The sequence below is a fragment of the Bactrocera oleae genome, chromosome 5 (genome assembly GCF_042242935.1).
Source record: "Bactrocera oleae isolate idBacOlea1 chromosome 5, idBacOlea1, whole genome shotgun sequence".
NCBI classification, from domain to species: Eukaryota; Metazoa; Arthropoda; class Insecta; order Diptera; family Tephritidae; genus Bactrocera; species Bactrocera oleae.
In genome coordinates this window covers 32,556,993-32,581,138 of record NC_091539.1, presented here as the reverse complement: position 1 = coordinate 32,581,138, position 24,146 = coordinate 32,556,993, and the positions used below count along the sequence as shown (strand labels likewise).

The window sequence follows — 24,146 nt, the reverse complement described above, 5'->3', positions numbered from 1 at the left end:
TTCCTTTTCACAAATATTTGTGCGGTTCGACTGCGCAACACTGCACAACACTGCGTGCTGCGTATTTCATTTGTATGTTGAGATGATGGTCACACATTTTGCTTGCAATGAATTACCATGAATATGATAGAACAATATGCATAATACAAGTACCTACCCGCTAAATAGTTTCAGAGAAATACTAAAGACGGGAATTCCCTAATCCACAAATATGTATTGAATATCCGCTACTAATATCTTCAAGGCCACATTTATAATAGGAATTTCCTAATCTTTAAGTATTAAAAATTCATAATTTCTTTACTCCATAATCTATATCTTAATTTTCTCCTTATTTACAATTAGTCATAATATTTCTATTATTCTATGCATACATATTTGCATATTACATACAAAAATAGATAACAGAACTCAAATTTGCGATCGAATTCATTTGAAACCGAGCGCTCGTGCAACCATTCAAAGAATTTGAAAGTGAAAAAGAATGCTGAAAAAAGTAGCAGCGAGCTGTTACGAACAAGAACACAAGGCGTGGCACGGTCCCTTCGTCTTTCCTCGTCGTCCCCTCGCCCAAAGTAAACTGGTTTGAGACTCTTTTGAGTCCCTGTGTAAAAGTGCACTAAAGGCACACTTTGTACGGGCTGCCAACCATATTCTATTACTAAAACGTCCAAATGACAGAAATCTGCTATTGTTTGTTGCCGTGTGATGTTTTAAAATTTATAACTTTAAGAATGTTTTTATTCCATATTCAAATATTTTTCGGTTGTTTTAATTCCTAAAGATTAAATTTACATAGTATTATTTAAATCATTATTTATTGTATTGAAATATTATTAAATGTTGATATGTAAGCTTATACAATGACTGAAATCAAATGAACTACAAGTATTTAATCAGAGAACTTAAAGCTTGTTTTAAATTCTCTAATTTAATAGACTTTGAATGAATCCAACAAGTTTTGTCGTCGTTCGAACCCATCTGGGTTGCTAAAGTTAATGTTAAAATAGGCATTATTATGAGAGCTTTCAACAAGACTAAAGCTTTGTAGGTTTGAAACCTTGATAAATGAAAAATATGGCGCTGCCAGAAAAAGTAGATTATAAGATCAAATATTGACAACGTTCTTGCCCCACTAGGAATAACAGTTAAAAATAAGTATGCCTGTATACGAGCAGACAGATCGTGGATAGAACAAATCGAATTACAGCTTGTTGCCTAAACGTCAGCCATTTAAATGTGATGTTCCTGATCATTAAATGCTCTCGCAATTTGTCTGAATTAAAAGCTTCAAGTAGAATTAATAATGTGACCTACAAAATAAGGTCTAATTAATTAGGGATTTTTATGGTATACATACGTACTCCCGGTTAAACTGTGACATGTGGGACACTTGATAAATGAAAATATGGCCTTACCAGAAAAAGTTGATGGAAAGACCAAAAGTTCATGTTTATCCTAAATTTATCAGAATAAAACTAGTAGTAACAGTAAAAACGAGTATAATAACTGTATACGAGCACACAAAGCGTGGAAAGAACGATTTTCAGCTTATTGCCTAAAGTTCAGCCATTTAAACATTACTAAACATTAAATGCTCTCGCAATTTGTCTGAAAAGCTTCATATATAGTATTAATACTGCGACCTACAAAAACAGGTGAAATTAATTACTAAGATTAACCTCAAACATTTGGATACATGTCTAACAAGCTTTATTAAGTTTCCAAATATACTTGTATCTAATTAAAACTAACTAGTAACAAGAAAAAAACTTCGGTTGCACCAAAGCTAATAGCCTTCATAAAAATTTCTTCGCAGATTGTAGCATTGCCTTAGATAAGAATCCATTTTAAATTTCGTGAAGATATATTTTCAATTAAAAAAGTTTTTCATACAAAGACTTGATTTTGACCGTCTAGTTTGTACGGCGGCTATATTCTATAGTGGTCCGATAACGGATATCCGTTCTGACAAATGAGCAGTTTTTTGGTGAGAAAATGACAGGTGCAAAATTTCTGATCGAATTCTGAAAAAATAAGGGACAGACAGACAGACGGGCATGGCTAAATCGACTCAGTTCATCATGGTGATCATTTATATACGTATTTTATAGGGTCTCCGATTTTTCCTTCTTAGTGTTACAATGTGTTGCAAACTTAACATACCCTGTTTAGGATATAAAAAACTTGACAATCTGCCGAATCTTATTTTAAAATTTCAAAGCATCTGATTACAGTTATAATGACTCATCAGATTTCAACTTTGTTTTAATTTCAAATAATAATTAAGTTTATCGTAATTTAGAGATGTTCCTGATAATTTCAGCTATGGTGTTAACGGATTTTATATTCGGAAATCAGAGCTTCTTCTCAAAACTTTCGGGGATAGCGTATGTGTTGTTTTCAAACAAGTGGGGAATAAAAAGAGGATACGCAGCGGAAAGGTATCTACGGTTCATTCCGTGTACGGGAACAAACCTGCCTTCTCCATGTCGATATTTAAAAGTTGCTCCCTTTGTATTGGCATCTTTTTCATTAAGCTATTGTATACCTTCTTGCTGTTATAACCATTAAAAGGCTTCAAAGGCCGACGGCTCGTGGCGAACGGCATTCTCGCAAAATGTGGATGCTGCAGATAATAGAAATCACTTTATGGCAACAGCACAATTATTAGAAATCTACATTTTATATGTTCATACCTTATCTTCAAACAGAAGTCTATTTCCATTTTCACCTTTTCGAAGTTTCCTTGCAGTCACTTGGCGCACAGCACATGGTAGTCGCTTCAAAATTAAATCGAACATTGGTCGAATGAAGAAGAAGTAAAAGAACTCAGGCACTGATATAACCCCGAAACCAACCATCAAACTCATAATGCCACCAGTTTGTGCTATATCAAGAAGAAAAGGGAACTCTTAACTAGGTATTTAACATTACTAACATTGGATACCAATCAACTCACAGAGGTAATCCGTAAAGCTGGTGTACGGTGATCTAACCTTGGACCTAAACAAATCATCGGCGAAGTATACTTGCACTAGAGCGAAGTTTTCGTGTATCTCTTTCTTTGTAAAATTTCCAAAGAACTTATCTTTAAAAACAAAAGAAGTGTTCGCCAATGGTGTCCGGTAGACCGTTGGAAAGTATTCCAAATTAAAACACCCCGGTAGGCACTCACGCTTACAAGACACATGCTGCTCATCGTTGACCTCCGCCTCGGCAATACTTTCACAATTAAAGTCTTTCACATGGCATACACTAGCGTTCTGATAGATGAGTGGCATGTGGTATGGAATACACTGACAGCGACGTAAAAAATATTTGGAATCACATTCCATCTCACAATTGCGTCGTGTGTAGTAACGGAAATATAACAATTCCAGTTCGTTATTGAAGAGACATTGGCGACGTTGTGGCGTTATACTACGAGTCGAAGGTAGCGCCTTTGAACTGTCGATGTTCAATCGAAAACGGTGTTGATAACCTGGTTGGACCGATAACCCTGTCTCTTTAACGTGCGGTGTATCGATTGGATTGTGAGTGATCACCTGGTGGTTGGAGTAACGAAAAGTTTATAATTTATGATCAATAGGCACTATAACATAATCCCATTCATTTTGAAAATTGCGTTTGGATGTAAAAAGCACGCTAGTTCCGAGGTAAGTACTATCTGAAGAGGTCAATTTTGTTCGCGGGGTTATATTGGGCTTCAGCGACTAAAAATAGATCTGTAGATATTTTCGATTCGCCAAAATTTGTATGGCTTTTCAAAGGTACAACTGTCATAGATCAACTATACTGACTAAGTCGTACAAATACTCTCTTATTGTATTATTCATCGAAATCAACTGGTGTACTAATATCACAAAGGATATATAATAGGGGTGTCTAATGATCTTAAGCATTTTGATCTAAAGTTGAAAACAATTATAACTCGTTAACTTACCTTCAACCCGGTACTAAAAGTTGAAGAGCAAATATATTCGCTAAGGTTAGCATTGAGAACGAAAGTAAATCCCAAAGTTACACCTGCTCCTGGAATAAACACATTATATATATTTTTTTTTTTAATTTTTCTAATATTTCATCATTTGCTGCTAAACTATTTATTACCTACGGCGGTACGAGGATAATAGTAAAGTGGCATGTTATCAGCATAACCAGTCTCCGAATTCCAGTCTACAGGTATGGTGCCAATAGAGGAAGTGAAATCACGTACAAATATATATCTGAACAATAAATAAATATTTTTAATAAATTTAGACCTTTAGGTATAACTAAGTAGGGAATAACCCACTTCCCCTTGTATAAATAGGATGGATGTAAGATATTGAAGGCACAGCAAATTCCTTCATCCATAAGTACCTCCCGGTAGAAGTCAGTACAGCGGTCCTCCTTGTTACCAAAGCGGCAATATACAATCATATTGTCGCACGTCTGACCATTCTGAGAAAAATATACAACTAAATGCAAAATTCCACATAAACAATGTTTGTTTTCACCACGCGCCAGATGAAATTCATGAATGTGTCGTCCTTTGAAGCGGGTTTCAAGTCATCGAACTGACTGTAATCTACGTCTTGAAAGCAAATCTTCTGAGTCATGGCATAGCCCAAAGAATCGCTGTATAGAAAGAGGAAATATTTCTGAATTGAACGTTATTATTTTTTATGGCCCTTACTGCGAAAAGTTTTTGATTTGGCTGCGTAGAGCTTGGTTCATGTTACATATAGTGATCGCTGGAAAGGGTGTGGTGCGTATTTCAGTCGTATGTGCCTCCAAAGCTATAATAACCGGTGTCGTTTCCCAACGCGTGTAGACATTCGTCGCAAAGTTTATGGCCACAGTTATAACAGACACAAACCAGATGAGAAAATAAGCCCTATTTTTAGTTGTTGGCTTTTCTTAAAAGATTTTGTGGTATACGAATATTTTTTTTTACCTTTCCCAGATGGACAGTTGCGAATTACCAACATAAATGAGTCCTTGGAGTGTTGTATGGCCTAAAAATTGTGTTACATAATCGCCAATTATTTTAAAAACCATTTTGCATTTATGCTTTTTGTGAAGCTTTTCCGTGCCACCAATCGAACTGCTGTTCATGTTTTGATTACTTTATATTTCCCTGTTTGTTCCACAACTATCTACTGAGCTAATGAACTTTGAAATGACGAAACCATGTGAAGGCATTGAAGTTTTGTCTAATTGCTACCGTTAGAATAACGTGAAAGGCGTGACAGCAGACGATAATTAAGCTAAAAGCCCTGTTAAATACGTAACTCCAGTAATGGGAATTTAAAATTAATTGTGTGTGCTATACAAATGCTGTTGAATTGAAATATCGATTAATGGTACAATATTATTAGCTGAATAGAAAGTGTAGTCTTATTGCCAAAAATAATTAAGGATAATTGTTTTACGAAATATAACCCTCATCGAAAAAATGTAGAATATACAGAAGAGTTAATAAGACCACTAATTCGACCGGAAGTCAAAGTGTCAATTCCTTGATGGAAAAACTCTACTTGAAGCATTACCCTCCTGAAAATTTGCATCTGTCCTTTTCTCACTCAGAAGCTAGGCAATTGTCGAAACGGCCGATATCGTTCCACTATAGCATAAACTGCCATACAAGCTGGACAATCGGAATCAAGTGTTTGTATGGGAAACTTTTTGACGTAATATCTTTACGAAATTTGGCATGAGTTATTTCCTAAAGCAACAATGAAATATGCAAAGAAATTGTTTAGATCGGATCACTATAGCATATGCTGCTTGTATGGAAAACATTTTCATTTGACGAGGTATCTTCACGAAATTGGGCAAGGGTTATTGTCTAAGGCAACAATGTAATCCTTGAAGAAATTGTTCAGATAAGATCAAATCTATCATATACTTGCCATACAAATTCAACGATCGGAATCAAGTTCTTGTAAGGAACCTTTGTATTTATGAAGGGTATTATAGCTTCGGTACAACCGAAGTTAACGTTTTTTCTTGTTTTATTATGAAATAGGCAGGCGGAAAAGTTCGCAAGAAAAGCGCATTGTTTTGACAAAATACTATTTTGCTATTTATTACAGGTAGTTATTATTCTAGGGTGATGCAGAGATTAAAGAGATCTTACAATTTTCGACACAATTTTTCTAGTACGATTGGTATTTTACTTTAAAAGATCTATAAGTCTTGCGGCTTTCTTTCTAACAAAAATTCTATTGATATTTGAGAACAGGAAAAAGATGCCGGGAGCTTGATCTAGAGAAAATAATGGCTAAGTAGAAATTAAAATCACAATTCATGAAGCATATATCTAACACGTTGATATGAAGTTGCGGTCATCCAAAGACGTTGCATGCATTTTCATAGTTTCATTGTGTTTAATGCTCATATGATCCTTACGGAGTTTAGTTAACTTCATACAACTTGTTATTTGGCCTGATTATTATTATACTGATCAAGTCACTGACTGCATAATATTATTATTTTTAAATTAAAGATACACTTTTTCCAAGACTTTCGTATTTAAAAATGCTACTCAATTATAGAAAATAAATAAACTTTTCAACCAGCCTGCATGTTGACTAAATTGAGTATTTAATTAATTTTTTTGTTTTAATTTTATATTAATTTAGTAAATGCCATTGCATGAACAAAAGGTGCCCGTTCGCGTCGGTGTTTACGGTAAAGTTTTAGTCTATTTTACTGGCACTTTTTGTAAAATGGGAAATCACCGAACTTACTCTATATAATATATTATATAAAATGTAGGTTGAAATTAAGATATCTTTCTTCGGGTTTGCTCCGAATAATGTCATTTCGAAAACTCTGCTGCAAATGTGAATATTTTGCAAATAATGCTTCGTTTAAGAATCTTGTTTAAAAAGTAATGGTGCTAGTTGAGCATGCGAAGAGGTCATCTGTGTCTTCAACGAGCATTATTGGCACATATATATTATTTTGTGGAAAGGACTCGACTTTAAATTTTCAGGGCATTTAAATAGTTCTTTGTCCTTGTCATTTCTAATACCATAAGTACACTATATCTCGAATGTGTGCAAAATCAGATCATAATTATGATTTTCGATAATACTTGTATAACGGCATCTATGTGTATTGAAAACTATGCAGCACGTAGCAAGATTTTATTGAAATAACACATTGGATTGAAACAAGGTACAATCTACTTGCAATATTGTTGTCGCAGAGTATAGTTTATTTGAGATTAAATCTTGTTTTAATTTTATTAAGGGTGTTAATTTTCGGCACTGTATTTGAACTTGAATTCAATAATAAATAGGTATAATTTATGATATTTAAATAAAGTATCGCAATAAATTTTAACAATTTTATCGTATAATTTGAATAAGGAAAATATTATTATATTACTCTCGTTTAATATTTGTATACTAAACACCATTTAATTTATAAGCGTAATACTTTCTGTTTTCGCAATGTTTTCTTTCTATACTATCACATTTTATCGATATTAAACTGTAGAGCTCCCATTCGAAGCTCATCGTCCTTAGAAGCCCCGAACATCGCCTTCTTTACGATAGTCGGCATTACCAAAAATTTGGCCTCTAACTTTTTCAATGCCACAAACGGCCGATCCACGCTCCCTATAACGTATCGTTCGATGCCCCTTGGCTTCCAAAACCTTAACCACATTTTGCAAGATCCCATACTCATATTCCAGCATATTCGGTTCTAATTGATGATGGAAACGAGGTGCGTCAATGGCCTGCTTAATATTTTGCTCCAACCAGAGTATGCGAACCAAAATATGTACCAAAACCGATATAATTTTCGTGCCGCCGGCAGCGCCCGTCACTAAACGCACTACGCCATGCTGATCGGTAACAATAATGGGACTCATTGAAGACATCGGCGAAGCACCGGGTTTAATACGATTCTTATACGGCATATTTGGTAGATCAAAGTAATTTTGAAGACCTTCGATGGTGAAGTCCGACATGGCGTTATTGAAGAGAATACCAGTGCGTGCGCCAATCTTGCCACTGCCAAAGCTATTATAGGTTAAGTTTTTATTTTTTAATTCTTAAATATAATTCCGATATTATGACGCTAACTTACTAAAAGTTGATGGAACTTGTTGCGGCTACAGCATCACCATTCGGAGCCATAACCGATATATGAGCTGTACCATACTCTACGCGTGTAACAAGAGACTCACTGGCGCCATAACTTGTAGCATCCCTAAAGGTACGCTCTTCGTCTATCAGATAGGCCAAATGACGTGCATATGAGGAGTTCGTGAGATTTGTTAGCTCCTACGAAATATGGAGAAGTAATGTACATGTAACATATACCCAAATGAGCACCAATAACCATCGTACCTCTTCTAGCACCTCTACATCCAGATTCCAACGTTGGACGAAACCAAATTTCAGCGCCTCAACTATGTGATGCATACCGCTGGCATCAATGTCACTTTTCTTAGCAAATTTCTTACTAAATTTCTGCAAAATCTTCATCACAAAACCCACGACATAACCACTACCGGGTGGTGGTGTGAAATGTAGTGTATACGGACCTAATGTAACATTGGGTGAGAATGTCAGCTCTGCCGTCAGATTGCTCATGTCCACCTCTTCGATGGGACTACCTAAATCACGCAAATCCTTTACTATATTCTCCATCAGATAACCATTATAAAAATCACTGGGACCATCACGCGCAAGAGCTTCATAAGTGCGACAAAGTACATCTGGTGGACGTACGTGCGCGCCAGTCCTATAAACTTGCCCTGTTTTCGGGTCTACAAACATTTTGCGCAAAACTTCATTTTCCTTAAGCAGTTTCCCATTGATATACACCGAATCCCGTTGGTGTTTGGTGAGTGTGTAGCCTTGGCGGCAGATTTTTGTGGTCGGTTCCACCAGTTGTCGCCAAGGTAACTTTCCAAAATGTTGATGGGCCACCGCATAGCCGGCAACTTCAGCAGGCACTGCAATACCCAAAGCCGACTGGAAAATTGTGCTTACATTTCCCTTCGGTAATTGAAAGTCTAGTGGTGCGCGTTCTCTGCTCAGTATGCTGTAGCTTCGTTGTTCGCTGCTTGAGTAAATATTGATGAGTACACCGCCACCGAGCCCCATGCTCTGCATAGCCAGCAGTCCATTGCAGAAGAGTGTAGCAATTACGGCGTCAACTGCGCTGCCACCCGACTTTTGCATAACATCTCTGCATTGAAAAATTAGTTAAACACATTTACACATATATATTTCCTCGAAATGTAAAAAATCACCTGCCAATTCTGCTACAGACATCACTGTCAGAGCAGACCGCCCCGTTTTCATACACGTGTAGTGGTGAGAATGAAGGTGGCTGCGGCGTTTCCGGGTTCGGCGGCCGTAATAATTGACTATTTTGTAGCGAGGAGTTCCGTTGCTTGGATAGTTTGTAGAATAAAAATACTACAGCGCTTAGTATAATCACACCGCCGTGAATTAAATTCATCACTACAACGTGATATCGACAGGGTTGCGCAATAACGAAACAAATACTTCCTAGCAATATTTACTTTGTGGCTGTTTAATAAGCGGCAAATGTCAAATTTCGGAAAATGTCCTGACATATGGGACATGCGCATTGACCAACGATTTACTTCTTCAAAGTCAAATTGCTGGTCATATTAGCAATCGATAAAATGATTCTTTGTTCGGATGACGGCCTCAAACGGCATCAAACGGCCCATTCAATATTTTAATGAGGAGCACTGCTGTCTATAGTATTTGGGAGGCGTATATTCTTGAGTTGTTTAATAGTGAAAGAGTTATTAGAGTTTTGTCTCGATTGCCAAAATGCTGTTGTTAGTTACCCAGATTTTTATCTGGAGGGAAGTCTGAAATATTGACCTTTGACTTGGGTATCAAGCGTGTTGAAACACTATGTTGAATAAAGCTTTCGAATAGCACTTTTTTAACGTAGTTTTGGTCAAAAGAAATAAGATGTACTGTATAAAATCAATCGGAACACGAAAAATATTCTAACGGATATAAGGTAGACAAGGAGTGGTCGGGACAATTTTATGCATTTTTGGACTTACACCATTTTATGGTCAGAAAAACATACCTTAATGGGTATGAATTCAGATATCCGACATGTTGATTGATAACTTCGATTCCATTAGAAAGAATACAAGTTTCTCGTATTTTCTATATGGGAGCTAGAAAATGTAAAAACATATATACCATTTTCAGATGAGAGTTGCCACATATCTGCAGTTTTTTTCGAATTCGATTGATGTTTGAGTTATCTATTGCAAAGTAAAGTAATATAATAATATTTACAATAGTGATAATTTGTGATTCATGCAATTTCTCCTTGGAAATCTGCTGTGTTTTCGTTGTAGTCAAAATTTACATTCCTGACTTTATTCCATTGATAGTTTTCGTACAATACATTTATTATTTTTTAATATTACTAATTAATAACCAAGGGGATTATTACTCGAACGGATACCATGTGCCAAATTAAGATACCTCAATTTGTAATCAAAATATCGCTTATTAATTGAGATAAAAGCTAGCAGGCGAAGATAATCTTGTTAAACTACTTCAACTTCAAAATATTAGCAGCTGAGTATTTGAACACTATTTTAGAACACTTTACAACCAAGTTCAGTTCCAAACCTATTCCTTTAGAGCTGATTCGAAAAACATTATTATTCCTTGCCACCCATGTTTACCCTCTCAAAATATTAACGGAATCAAATTGCTCTTTTTACCAGAAAATTCGTTTGTAAATGGACCCGTGTCAAAGACAGATCTGTATGCGTAGACGTGCTACTAAGACTACTTTCTCGTAAACTAACTGACAAATTTACACAAAATGTATTAAATAATACCCTAAGGCCTGGGGCAGAATTAAGCAATGCCATTGATTTGTAAAATATAAATCTAAAATAAATATCTCGAGCAACAGCAAGTTTTCTTCTTAATAAGTTGAAATTAAACACCACCACAAATAGATGAATTAGAAATAGCTGAACATCATGATTTCAGCCGCACAATTTTTATAATAAATGTTAAAATGTTTATACTTTTGCAACATGTTGCTACAGAGGATAATAGTTTTGTTCCCCAAATGGTTGTATGTATTACATAAAACGTATCGAGATAGATATAGCGTTATACCTATATAAAAAATTAGGTAAAAATTAAGATATCTCGATAAAACTTGGTACACATGTTTTTTGCCATCATAAAAAGTTTATAATTGTATATGAGTGTAATAGCACCCATACAATGCAAGCCTTATTAAATTTGGACAGAACAAATACTTTTGACACCTCTTACGACAGTGTGAAAATAGCTGAAGTTGAATTATAACTGCGTCCACTCTTCAAATAACGGTTTTGTTAAAAAATACTAAAAGTGCGATAAATCATTAACTAAATGCCTCAGCAATATTGAATTTTATGAGAGGGCTTCATAGGAACCGAGGTCAGAATTGAACGATGGGCGTGGAAGCGCTCACCTTTAAGTGAAATCACATATCTCCGGACCAACTCAATTGATCAATACCTCCCTTAGCCCCCATATTCCTAATATAAAGGTAATTGAACTTCCGGTTGAGTTTATACCATAAATTTTAGCCAACATATAAGTTATTATAATAAAAATGAAAAATAGTTTTTTTTCAAATACAGTGCATCTTTGTGTCCAAAATGGATGAAATGGAATGAAAACTTGCCTTAAGCCCTCATAAAACTAATATTATATCAGATTTTCGAACTACCGATTTACTTTACTCCATATATAATGGTGATGGTATGTGAGGTACCTTAATGCAACTCCGGGAGCATTTTATTCTGCTAATAGCGTGCAAATATATACATATATATATAGATGTAGGAATATCAATATATATGCACTATTCAGTGGTACACTGACGGCTCGAAAACACCAGAAGGAATTGGAGCTGGCATTGCGGGACCGCATACCAAGCTTTCCATTCCCATGGGCTGTTTTCCAAGCATTTTTCAGGCAGAAGTACTACTACCATTTGTCAGTGTGCAGTAATAAATCTCCAACGCAACTACCGTAATAAGAGTATCGCAATACTCAGCGATAGCCAAGCGGTGCTAAAAGCGATATCGGCCTACGAGACTCGATCGCTATTAGTGGAGGAGTGTATAGGATGGCTTAACCGCCTATCAGCTTGCAACCGTGTACACCTGATCTGGGTGCCGGGGCATAAAGGGGTAGCCGGTAACGAGCTGGCAGATGAACTCGCCCGCTCTGCGGCTGCTACCAGAATGAGGGGGCCAGAACCATGTATTGCGGTAGGGCCTCATACAATAAAGGAGCTGCTCCGTATGGAGGAGGGAGCGAACAGAGACAGTCACTGGCAACAGGCTGCAGGGATGCGCCATGCCAAACTGCTACTGGGCGGGTTCAACCTAGCCAGGTTCAGAATAATGATAAACCTCCCCAGAGACAAACTCCGACTCCTAGTCGCACTCTACACTGGGCACTGTAGGCTCAAGAAACACCTGTCAAGCATGGGCATGGCTTCTTGTGGCAACTGCCGATTCTGCGACATGGGGCTGGAAACACCAGAACAGCTGATTCTAAATTGCCCCGCAATTTGTAGACGCAGGCTCAAGGCCCTAGGCTCCACTTATATGAACAGGGATCACATTGCCTCAATAGCACCCAGCAAGTTGTTGGAGTTTTTCAGGGTGCTGGGACTTTGGGAAAGCATGTGATGGAGGAGAGGGCACAATAGACCCTGGGTCGCAGTGCAAACCTCATATTCATTCTAATCTAATCTAATTAATTAATAACAAAATTTGCTGAACGTATAATATTAGATATACCATAGTTTAATGCGCAAAATATACGAATTTCGTCTACGAATTACTCCGATCCCCATATATTACAAATAATGATTTTCTTTATTCTAACAAAGTTTATGCCTAACATATCGGTCGGTGTGTGATTTATTTATTTATAAAATTGCTTGAAAATATGTTCTAAAGTATACCTGAACAATGTCAAAATTAATTCAATCAGCCAATTCAATACAACCTGTATAATGATTATAAACCGTTTAAGTTGGCGAAAATGTTATTTTTAAAATTAACAATTGTAAAATTTCTCCTCAAAATTTGTGAATAATATGAAAAATGTAGGCTATTCATTGGTAAATAAGCGATCCCCTTTTTCTTTACTTTTTTTGTCATAGTATGTTTTAAATAATTATTTTTGAAAAATGGAAAAGACTTCTACTGAGGACAGTCATTATTAATAGAGCATAATTATATGATGTTGGTCAATTATTGCTATAGACATACTAGCTATGATTCCAATTTAACTTTTAATCATTTATATACAATATATTACATTACCTTTCAAATAAAATTCGGTTGCAGAGGGATCTTTTGTTATGATCAATTTATAAAGTATATTTGATTATAAATTTGTAGAAGTTAAAGCTTTTCGTCTATTTATTTTATTAAAGTTTTTGAAAACAATGCATTTTATAAGGTGGCTTATAGCAATACTGCTTCAATATGTAGATAAATACGCATTCCTGCATTGGTTGGCTAATTGTGTTTGGAATTCAGCAATATCTCGGTAATCGTGTATATATTATGTAATAGATTGGTATGTATTTAGGTATGTATGCACATGATATGAAATAATGCTAAAAATAATACTTAAAAAAATACGAATTACCAATATAAATCCAATACTGCAATTTACAAAGTGTCCAAAATGTTCAAAGCTCGGAGTGGAGTACTCGAGTGCTTTTTTTGTTATTTTTGCATATGAATTACCTAATGCAATTATGCATACATATATATGTATATGCAAATATTAAAATATACAGCTTAAAAATGGCTGCTGCGATTGTTTCGAATTTTGCAGTTCGTGTATATGTAAGTATGTAAACATGTTTCATTGACTTGGTTGTAGTTAATAAATAATCTCGTATCTTTTATATATTTTGGACTTAGCACACACTTATGCTAAAAAACGTTGACAGTTAAAAACGGTTGTGGTCTCAAAAGCCAGCGACGCCACCTCGTTTTCGGTAGTCCGCGTTTGCATATATCGCGGTGTCATTTTGTGCGATAGCGCAAACGGCGGAACCAATATCCTTGAAGGGTTTTAACTCATGCCCCTTGTCCTTTAGCAGCAGTAAGATCTCCTACGAATATTACACAATGGATTATTATAAAACTTTACCTTTACCTAAGCCCACTTACTTCACTAAATCGGCCAAACTCGTATTGCAACGTATTGGGCACGAGTTGATGATGGATGCGCGGCGCGTCAATCGCCGATTTTATATCCTGTCCAAACCACAAATAGCGCGCCGCTACCTCAATAACACTCGATATGATTTTCGAGCCACCAGCAGCGCCGAACGCTAAACGAACGTTACCCTTACGATCGGCCAAAATCATTGGCGACATCGACGACATAGGTCTCTTGCGAGCATCAATGAAATTGCTCGGCGCCGCCGGCAGACCAAAATTATTAGATGTACCTTCCACAGAGAAATCATTCATGCCGCTGTTAAACACAATACCGGTACGTCGCCCTGCCTGACTGGCACCAAAACTGGAAGCAAAATAGAAAGAAACTACTCAAAAAACCTTCGATAGCAGTATTGCATAATACTGACTATTCGTTAACGGAACTTGTCACCGAGACTGCATCGCCGTTGGGCGCCAGAACCACTGTATGCGAGGTGCCTGCATCATCTTCGCCCATAAATTGTGCGCCATAATCGAAGATTTCCTTGTGCACTTTGTTATCGTTTATCTTTTTGCGTATGCTCATTCCATACTCGGGATTTGTGAGGCGGCTAACCAGCTATTGAGCCAAGAAAAATGTTATAGTTCATGAATCAACAAAAAATTATACACATTGCAAGAATCGATTCAGTCCTACTGGAGACAATATCGGCATTACAAGAGTAAATATGTACCTCACGAACATCATTGAAGCGCAAATCTCCCAGCTCCCATCGTTTTGCAAAACCATACTTTAATGCCTCCGCGAAGCGATGGAACGTCTTAGCCTCGTTTTCGGCGCCAACCAAATCAAATTTAGTAAAATTAAAACCTTCCAAAATGCTTAGGATATTGGCTACAACAGTGCCGCTACTAACTGGCGGAACCGCATAGAGTATATCATCGCCCAATTGCATTGTTATTGAACTGACCATGTCGGCGGAGTAGGATTCCAGATCGTACGCTGTCACTGTGCTGCCGAGGTCTTTGAGATCTTCCACAACCATCTGCGCTAAGCTGCCATTATAGAAATCAAGTGGTCCATTTTCTGCTAAATGCTCATATGTTTCACAAAGCACTTTCTGTGGTTTTATTTTGGTGCCGACCGGAAATAGCTGCCCAGTGGTGGCATTAACGAAAACATCGCTATTAAATATATAAAAATTAAATAAAGTTAGATGTTTTTTTCGCATTTGTTACTTACGTCAACACCGTGTTGTTCTTCATGTGATGCCAACGATAGTTTAAGGCGTTCCATTGATGATGTGTCAAATAGAATCCTTCGTAACACAATTTAACCGATGGCTCGACAAGCGTTTGCCATGGCAACTTGCCAAAGCGTTCATGCGCACGATGATATCCCATCAGTTCTCCAGGTACAGCAATGGAAAGGCCTCCATTCAACGACAATTCCAGTTTACCATCGAACATCTCTTGGAACGCTGCGAACGGTGCAACTTCCCGCGCGTCGATGGAGTAAGCGTGTTGAGTGTCCTTCAAAAATATGTTCATAAGCATGCCCCCGCCGATACCCATGCTATGCATAGTGAGTATTCCGTTACACAGTAATGTGGCGATAGCGGCATCCACAGCGCTACCCTTTTGATCAAGCATGTGACTATGTAAAGCACATAAAAAAAAAACTTAGTACAGTTTTAGTATCATAGTGATTAGAATCAATAGTGTAAGTGAAATATGACTTCTTAGCTCAGAGAGACTTATACGAGGTGTGTTCAAAAAATAACGTTTTTTTTCATTTTTTGAAACAAATATTTGTTCCTTTGCCTACATTAATGTTGTTGCCGTCAAAATAATCCCCATTCGATTTCTGGGATAGCCTTTAGTTCTTTCAGCGATTTTCATTTATCTTGTAAAACGACGGCCCTTTAAGGTTATCTTTATTTTTAGAAATAGGAAAAAGTCTCACGAAGCCATGTCTGACTAATATGAAGGCTGGAGCAGCATTACAGTATAGTTTTTGGCCAAGAATTCACGAACAAATTCCTTGATCAATTTCTTTTAACAAACGAAAATCGTCAAGCTCTTGAATACACGTCTAACCTTAGCAGCTGCTACAGACAAAGTAAGCAATGAATACAGCTCAAAATTTTATCGTACTTTAGGGGTATGTGTATCAACATAATAAAAAAAAATTTGAAAATTGGACTCTCCAAATCCGCAAAATTAAAATTTTTAAATTCCTGTTATTTTTTGAACACACCAGTATAGCTGCCATACAAACTGAGTGGTCAAATAAATAAATTTGGGTTCAAACTTTTTTATTTGTGAAGGGTATTCTAGCTTCAGTGCAACTAAAGTTAATTTAGTTACTATTTTATAAGTGGACTTTTTCTAAGAGGTGCCACTTTATCAAAAATATTTATCGTAAAAAGTTTTTCTTATATTATACATATTTAGTTCGACGTCCCAATTGTAATACTTTATTAAATTAAATTAGTTTATTTGAATAACAACGTTCTATGAGAGTAAAAAAATGTAAAAAGATGGAAACGTTCTATATAGTTTAAAGGAACTTTAAACTAACTAACGACAATTAATCAAACAATAAAAAACCGCTGCCCAAAATAGAAGACAAGATGTTGACTTTTAAACTCCATTAACATTACAAACTGTCAAAATTTTATTTTCATTGTTAACAAAGCTGAAAGCCCTCCAAAAACGTCACATGTCTACAACAGCCATTTTTAAGATTCTTGACCGGTTCAGCCGCCACTATGGAGACATCTGTATACCGCCATCTAATACACTTCGTTGTCATCGTTCTACTTTAGTAGCGTTTCTAAGGAAGTTTCCATTAAAAAAGTTATATCTTCCATACAAGGTTTCTCTTAAAATTGTAATTAGACCATGGTAGATAATATAACAAACATTGTAGAAAAAGTAGTTTACGGGTGATCTGAGTTCGGAAAGAAAGGAGAGGGGCGTGGTTTATCTCGATTTCTGGCAAAACTATGACTCCTAAAGAAAAAAGTTACATTGTTGTGGATAATAGTATACAAAATTTGTTACATAACCTCAAAATTTTTGTGAAAAATTGAAATAATCCAGTTTTTGGGTTTTTATTTTTATCTTGTACAAACAATTTTTTTCTTTCAGGAAATTTGTTTCACACTTACCTCATTATGCCCCAAACACACTATATATTTTTTTCATTCTGTCGAAAATCGAGATAAACCATTTTTAACCCTTAACAATTCAAAATAATTTTCAAAGTCTTCTGCACTAGTCTAAACTTCTAACAGTCAAATTTATTTCTTAAATTAGAATAATTCTGATAAGAATAATCAGCCGTAATATAACTCTCTTCGAATGAGAAGATAAGGTTGGTTAACCTCCTATTTACTTACGTATATAAATTAAACACCCATTTAATAAACTTTGCCCTGCCCTGCCTCAATTAAAAATGGCTATGGCCCTTTATACTCAAACATGGTCGCTGCCACATTTTAAAATACATTTAATGGCCTACTCTAACTAATAACGCTATCGGGTTGCATGTTCAGAGTCCGTAACTGTCCTCAAAGATTAGGAAATGACCCAACTCTTTATCACAACTGTCTATCAATGCGTTGAGTATGCTATTTAATTTATTTTTAAAATCAAGTAAGTTTCCGATCAACTAAGATTTGCTTTACACTCACTCTCACTCTCTAAGTTTACTATGTCACTCACCTGCCAATTTCGCTGCAAACTTCGCGGTCTGAGCAAACAGCCGCCTGCTCATAAATGCCCAATTTCGATTCGAATTTATCCTTTATCAACGGTGGCGTATCCTTAAGCACCAACGCCTTTCTCGTCGGTTGTGCGGGCATAATTGTTGCTGGTGTTGTGCCGGACGCAACTGTGTTGGCGGTTGTTTGCGTTGTGCTGGGCATAGAATGGTTTGTTGTAGTTGTTGGCGTCGTTGGTGTCGCGCCAGTGGTGATGGTGAATGTGTTGGTGGGCTGTGCAGCTGAGTCACCGAAACTACCTGTCACGATGCTGGCCACCGTTGTGGGGCCAATAGTGGCTAATAGGCTGCTATTCCCTTCACTTGTTGAGTTCGACGCCAGCGCGCCATTTTTACTACTACTACTACTACTACTGCTGCTGCTGTCATCATCTGGTGAGAGAGAAGAATTATAGGTGGATGGAAGAGTGAAGGATGTATCATTGTTGATGGTTATGTTGTTGCTTTGTGCATTTGACGTTTTAGACCAATCTGTTAAGTGAAGAGGGGTGGTGAGGTTGGTGGTGGTGGTGATGGTCGTGGCGTTGGTATATTTGTTTTGTTGGTTGTGTGCATTTATTTAGAACGAAATAGTTGGGAGAATGAAAGAGAAAAAATATGCAATGCAAATTATCAGTAAATAAGGTTGGTGTTAATTTGTGCAGTGTAAATGCGCGAAGACATTACGTTTCCTTTAATTTTTGGAGCTCTTCATATTGTCTACTATATAGTTGACATTAAGCAAAGTGAATCGAAATAGAATCAAATGGAATGAACTAATTTTTCTTAGATATTGTACTTACCGCTAAAGCAGAGGCTGATGATAACGTAGGTTATGAGCGCCACACCGATGAAGCAGATGAGAACAATCGTCAGCTTTTTCATCCATTTGAGAATGTTCGCGCGCCTAAAATACACAACAAAGGATACAAAATTCAATAAATGAATTTATTTATGCTTGGGGCATAGTAGGCAAGCTCAAAGCTACTGAAACTCGCTATTTGGTGGTCAATAGATGGCGCTTAAGTCAAAATATTTCAGAAATTTCATTGACCTTCTTACCATATGTCTATATATATTAGCAATATATATATTTCACTGGAAATTATGTCAAAATTAATGACACTGAATTGGATAAAGCGCAATTTTGATGAGATGTATTTTACAGCACCGCTACTAACAACTCAAATGGCAACAAACTGTCAATTGAAATTGCCTAGGCATTCCAAAATATGACTTTTCATAAATATTATATATATACAATATATTATTTTATAATTTGAAATATATATAGCAAAACTCGAATATAATTTTAAATAATTTGTGCTAAGCAAGTGAAAAATATATAGTAACGCAAAAATGTCGGAGACCCAATAAAGTATATATATAAATAAACAACTCCAACATAAGGCCTTGTGTGGAAAGCCTTTTCATTTGACAAGGTATATCCACGAAGTTCGGCGTAGATTATTATCTCAGGTATCGCTAGAATTTAACTTTTCTATTTCTTGACTTGACTTCTTCAAACTAGAAATCAGTAGAGAAGTATCGCTATGAAAACCACAATTATAAATTTGACAACAGCTGTCATTGAGTTTGACGTAATGGGAACGCTTTTGTAAAGGCAGAATTATAACACGACTGCCTCAAGTAGCTACAATATTTATGTTCCTATAAGGCGGACCCCACTATTTATTCGTGGCGGTAATTTCTCTTGAAGCACATACGTAGGTGAACCTAGTGTAATTAAATAAAAGTCATAACTCGTTGACTTATTGTTCAGTTATAAAAACTTTAATTAATTACTAGGTATTACTATTGTCTTACTGTATCGAAATCAAGCTTAAAATGCTCATACAAATGTTTGCAGTTGTGGTTTTCGCTAAGATTGGTCAAATAATTTGTTCTTACACATTATAACCATATCATAACTAAAACAATCATTACTATTACAATATTTGGAAGTATATCTTTTTTGACTATGGCATCTTTAAAGTTTTCCCCATTTATTTTTGCTACATTTATTTTTTATGTATGTAGTTAAATTACTCGATTCACAGGGAAGCGGATGGACTGATGCTAGTAGACAACCACGTTCTAACCGCGCTTGTACTTGTTGATGGATTTATCTTTATACTTTTGTTATTATCATAATTACAATCACAATTACAAGCAGAACTACAATTATAATCAAGTCATTAGCTTGTTGAACATTTTACAATTGCGATAATTTCATTATTCATTTGCACTTTTGTTACTTTTCTAGCTTATACATATTGCACTCACATTTGCTCGCGTCTCGCCTCCTCCGCCGCTGCCGTATCACTAGTGAATTCACCACCATTTTTCTCCTCATCATCCAAGCCGCTAGCAGATTTCAGTGGAATTTTGTTGAGCGCATCTTCATTGGAGTGTACCATCTTTAATCCATCAGTTCTGTGAAAATTAATTTCAAATAAACGTTTATCAAAAGATGCACCGCTTCAATCTCATTTGTTCACTATTTCCATGTATGCGCACAACCCTCACACAATTACAATTGTTCTCTACACACCGCAAGTCTAATGCCAACTGATTGTAGTGCTGACTATAATAAAGCGCTAAGCTTTCGCAAATATACAAGCACGCACAGAGTAATACACATGCAGGCTTTCACTCTCTCACTCTCTCTGAAATGTTAAAAAGGAAAACCTAGACGTCAATTTTTGTTCCTGACAAATGCCTTTATCCTTGTTGACGCGCAGTTTAGTGACGACAGAGTACGTAATACGCTTCCATTTTAGCTTGTGAGAACTGGGAGGAAAAATAATTACCACACACGACGCACAAACTGCATGAAATCGAGAGTGAGTACTTGTACAAAAGTCAGGCAGAATATGAATAAAAGTCAATAGCCAAGCAATGACGTTAAAAAGGGAACTCCCTTCCCATGGACCTACCCCATATCCTCAATAATATAGAGCTAGGAAGGTTCATGCATGTAAACTATTTGTACTACATGCATGCACTATATGCACATATGTATTAATGCTCATATGAGCGGCAATTTCCAAGTTCCATGCAAGGGGGTTCCCACTTAGTTTCTTTGTTAGCATGTCACAAATCGGCTCAATCGAACGCCGCGCGTGAATGGTCAGCGGGTCAACAGACCCAGCCCACAGAATTCCGTTGAAAAACAACATGCAATTTATTAGAGTGGGTCACGTCACGTATTTGGGTCACGTGGTTTTTGCAACTGCAGGAGCCTCCTACCTTCCGCTTCCTTACGACTTTTCCCGACAAACGGCAGCACTTCCGACGGCACTTAAATATTTTCGACGCTACGTAGTGTTTTGTTGTGTTTTAAACCATTGCTAAAGTGCAAGGACCTGGAGTGCTACATGGATCATCACACATACACATATGATATATGTATATGTATACATAGACATTGCTTTCGCATATAGCAGTAATTAAGTAAGAAAATCTTTATTGAAACTTGCAATTTGTAGGTGCGACTATGTAGTTGGTTCGAAGTGCAAAGCAGCAGATTTCATCAACAGATTTCCACCGGGGTTGCCGCATGCAAGGTACCTATGTATATGTGGGTCAAATTGCATAGGCAGTACCAGTGATTATGTGTGAGTGTCGGGAATCGGAAAAGTTTGTTTGCATGTCGATTAACGGAAGCAATTACTGGATTGGAGCAGAGATATGAAATGCTAAAATGATGTCCACATTGATATGACCGCATTTAAAGTTTGTTAAAAAATAATAGTAATGTTAAAAAATACATAAAATTTCCGCAAGTTTTAGCGATTATAAAAAGTGGATTAAAACCGCATAGTTTTAACAGGAATGGTTAGGTTACCTTAGTGGTCGGAGCATATCCAGAATAATTTAACAACACTCGGCTGACAATAAGAGCGATAAGAGATATAACAGACTTACAGACGTTATTTTCATAGAATTCTTGGCCAACCTGATCGCGCTTATAGCATATTATAATTTTATAAGTATGTGTTGCTCAATATATGCTTGTATATTATATAACAGAGAACAAAAATAATCGAAACTGTGGACTTCACCCGGCGTATTTCTTATGTAGGAGGTGAAGTCAATTCTATAGGTCAGAAAGGTGATTATCACCATTTTTCTAAAGCACGGAATTTCAAACTTCCAATTGTCTTTATACCGTATATATCGTTCAATATGTTAGAAATCTTATTTCTTTGAATATATTACAATTTGGTGCGGAAAATGGAAGAAACCAGTGTTAGACATAGCCTTGGCTCCCATAACCCTAATATAGTGATTTCCACTCCTCCGGTTAACTCATTCTCTATCTCACTCATATAACACACATATAACTCAGTTATAGTTTTGTCAACACCTGAAAGTATTTTCCCGTCTTTGATCCTTCTTAAACATATTCTGATGACGAGATTATAAATTATATTATTAAGATTATCAATATAGTCATCAATATATATGGAATAGAGCTTCTCGCAGAGGAAGTCCTAAAAATCGGTAGTCAGTTTTAATATTCCCGCAACATTTTGATACAGAGTATAAAAGTTTTGTTCACCTAAGGGTTATTTGTATCACCTAAAACTAATCGAGATAGATAGAGAGATATATGTAAATAATCAGGATGACGATAAGAGCTGAAATCCGGGTGACTGTCTGTCCGTCCTTCCGGCGTTTCGTTTGCTTGTAAAAGCACTAACTGGAGTATAAATTGACACGTTCGACACATCGGACTACAACCACGTCTACTTCTAATATAACACAATTTTATGTCATCTGATTCTTTCACTATACAGTATACAAATCTAGCCGCAATGAACATATCGGCATAAAATTTTGCACAAATAGTGCGTTAAAGGTTTGCCGTCTCAAGCATAAAAATTGTCAAAATCGGTTTAACACTTTTTAAGCCCCCAAATGCTGATTGTATGGACCCCAGTACCTATGGTTTACTTTTTATTGAAAATATCACTCAATATGTGAGTGATATGTAATTCGGAGAGGATTTTTCTCTGATGATAAAATACCTTTGTGTCAAAAATATCGGATAATATGTGAGTTATCTTAATGAGAAATCAGAGAGCGTATCTTTCTAATAACAATATCTCCTTGTCCCTAAAAAAGTTTAAATCGAGTGAATACTTTCCCTAGCCCCCATATATCTAATATTCGAGATTTCTAAACATGCGATTGACTTTATACCTTATATATTCGTCAATCTGTGAGGTATTTTAATGAATCTCAGAAACCATATTTTTCTGGTAATAATATATTTACTACTACTACTTACCCCAGCTCCCATATACTACATATTCTACGATTTTCTGGTTTATATTTTCTTCATATACCGAATTTATTAACTTCTGTATTTGAACTTATATCACATATATCTCACTTGTTGTTAATTTGAGTATAATTATCTGGAACATTAGCAAAATGTAGTAATGAAAATACGACCTATAGTATGCGTTAATAAGGTATCAAATATGATTGTGGGCCATTCTTAATATCATAGAATTGAGAATATAGAATTTTTTCACATCGTATATTTTTTTTTTGTTTATTGTAAAATTAAAGTTTGCCAATACTTGAATATATGCTTCCGCTTTTTTTTTTGAAAATTGCGAGAGTATAAAATCTTTGGTTACACTTGAACATAGTTCTACTTTCAATATTTATTACACAAATATAAAAAAGCATTATACTGGGTCTAGCGATAGGAACGATGTATTGTTAAAATTAAATAAAAACTCAAATTTGGTCCACCTTTTATGTCATTTATGATTTGAATAAAATTGTGGCCAAATGATTACCACGGCGATTGATTAATACCTTCACGTTGACATATCTTTTGAAACTCAATTCTACTAACCCTACATAAAGAGTTCAAAACTCTTTTAGGCCCCTCAGGCCACTCGGGATCAACTTTCATTTGCATATTTCCACAATTTTTCATGACCCGGGGCAGCAATTGGGCTGGAATCTCGGCTATAGTGCGCTGAATGTTGTTATCGAGCTCTTCGAGAGTTGCTGGTTGATTGGCGTAAACTCAGAGAAAATAATCTAGAGGTCTTAAATCGCATAACAAGTCACCTAACTTTGCACGCAATGTGTCCATGTTTAGACGTGATG

General features: G+C 36.2%; 3 protein-coding genes across 6 annotated transcripts in view; all 3 read right to left on the bottom strand.

Moving 5' to 3' along the window:
• Positions 1-1,915: 1,915 nt before the first annotated feature.
• Positions 1,916-5,103, bottom strand: LOC106620193 (pickpocket protein 28). The gene is made up of 9 exons (XM_070110283.1): positions 4,971-5,103; positions 4,682-4,904; positions 4,568-4,623; positions 4,298-4,535; positions 4,114-4,229; positions 3,947-4,035; positions 2,963-3,548; positions 2,700-2,890; positions 1,916-2,629 (listed from the first exon to the last, which is right to left on the bottom strand). The coding sequence occupies exons 1-9, from the start codon at positions 5,101-5,103 to the stop codon at positions 2,456-2,458; spliced, it is 1,806 nt and encodes a 601-aa protein (XP_069966384.1). The 3' UTR covers positions 1,916-2,455.
• Positions 5,104-7,163: 2,060 nt separating this feature from the next.
• Positions 7,164-9,601, bottom strand: LOC106620197 (glutathione hydrolase 1 proenzyme). The gene is made up of 4 exons (XM_014238615.3): positions 9,269-9,601; positions 8,358-9,204; positions 8,095-8,291; positions 7,164-8,027 (listed from the first exon to the last, which is right to left on the bottom strand). The coding sequence occupies exons 1-4, from the start codon at positions 9,478-9,480 to the stop codon at positions 7,523-7,525; spliced, it is 1,761 nt and encodes a 586-aa protein (XP_014094090.2). The 5' UTR covers positions 9,481-9,601; the 3' UTR covers positions 7,164-7,522.
• A 3,848-nt stretch (positions 9,602-13,449) lies between these two features.
• LOC106620199 (scoloptoxin SSD14) overlaps positions 13,450-24,146 on the bottom strand; it is a 39,393-nt gene continuing 28,696 nt past the window's right edge. For 3 of the 4 annotated variants that reach the window (XM_036371835.2, XM_014238620.3, XM_014238621.3), the window contains exons 2-9: positions 20,292-20,441; positions 18,809-18,912; positions 17,969-18,497; positions 15,480-15,893; positions 14,971-15,421; positions 14,665-14,855; positions 14,243-14,600; positions 13,450-14,184 (exon numbers count right to left, since the gene is read on the bottom strand). In XM_036371835.2, the coding sequence (XP_036227728.2) occupies positions 14,038-14,184; positions 14,243-14,600; positions 14,665-14,855; positions 14,971-15,421; positions 15,480-15,893; positions 17,969-18,497; positions 18,809-18,912; positions 20,292-20,441 (2,344 nt within the window). In that variant the 3' untranslated portion in view covers positions 13,450-14,037. The remainder of the gene's footprint in view (positions 14,185-14,242; positions 14,601-14,664; positions 14,856-14,970; positions 15,422-15,479; positions 15,894-17,968; positions 18,498-18,808; positions 18,913-20,291; positions 20,442-24,146) is intronic. The other variant, XM_036371837.2, reaches the window with a different exon arrangement.

Bases quoted from the DNA above. Each gene is read 5' to 3' on its own strand.
- LOC106620193 (XM_070110283.1), bottom strand. From the start codon at position 5,103: ATGAACAGCAGTTCGATTGGTGGCACGGAAAAGCTTCACAAAAAGCAT. The intron at 2,891-2,962 runs GTGAGTTGATTG...TTCTTGATATAG, and splicing joins CAGCTTTACGGATTACCTCT to CACAAACTGGTGGCATTATG. The intron at 2,630-2,699 runs GTATGAACATAT...TATTATCTGCAG, and splicing joins GACTTCTGTTTGAAGATAAG to CATCCACATTTTGCGAGAAT.
- LOC106620197 (XM_014238615.3), bottom strand. From the start codon at position 9,480: ATGAATTTAATTCACGGCGGTGTGATTATACTAAGCGCTGTAGTATTT. The intron at 9,205-9,268 runs GTGATTTTTTAC...TTTTCAATGCAG, and splicing joins GTCTGTAGCAGAATTGGCAG to AGATGTTATGCAAAAGTCGG. The intron at 8,292-8,357 runs GTACGATGGTTA...CATATTTCGTAG, and splicing joins ATGTAGAGGTGCTAGAAGAG to GAGCTAACAAATCTCACGAA.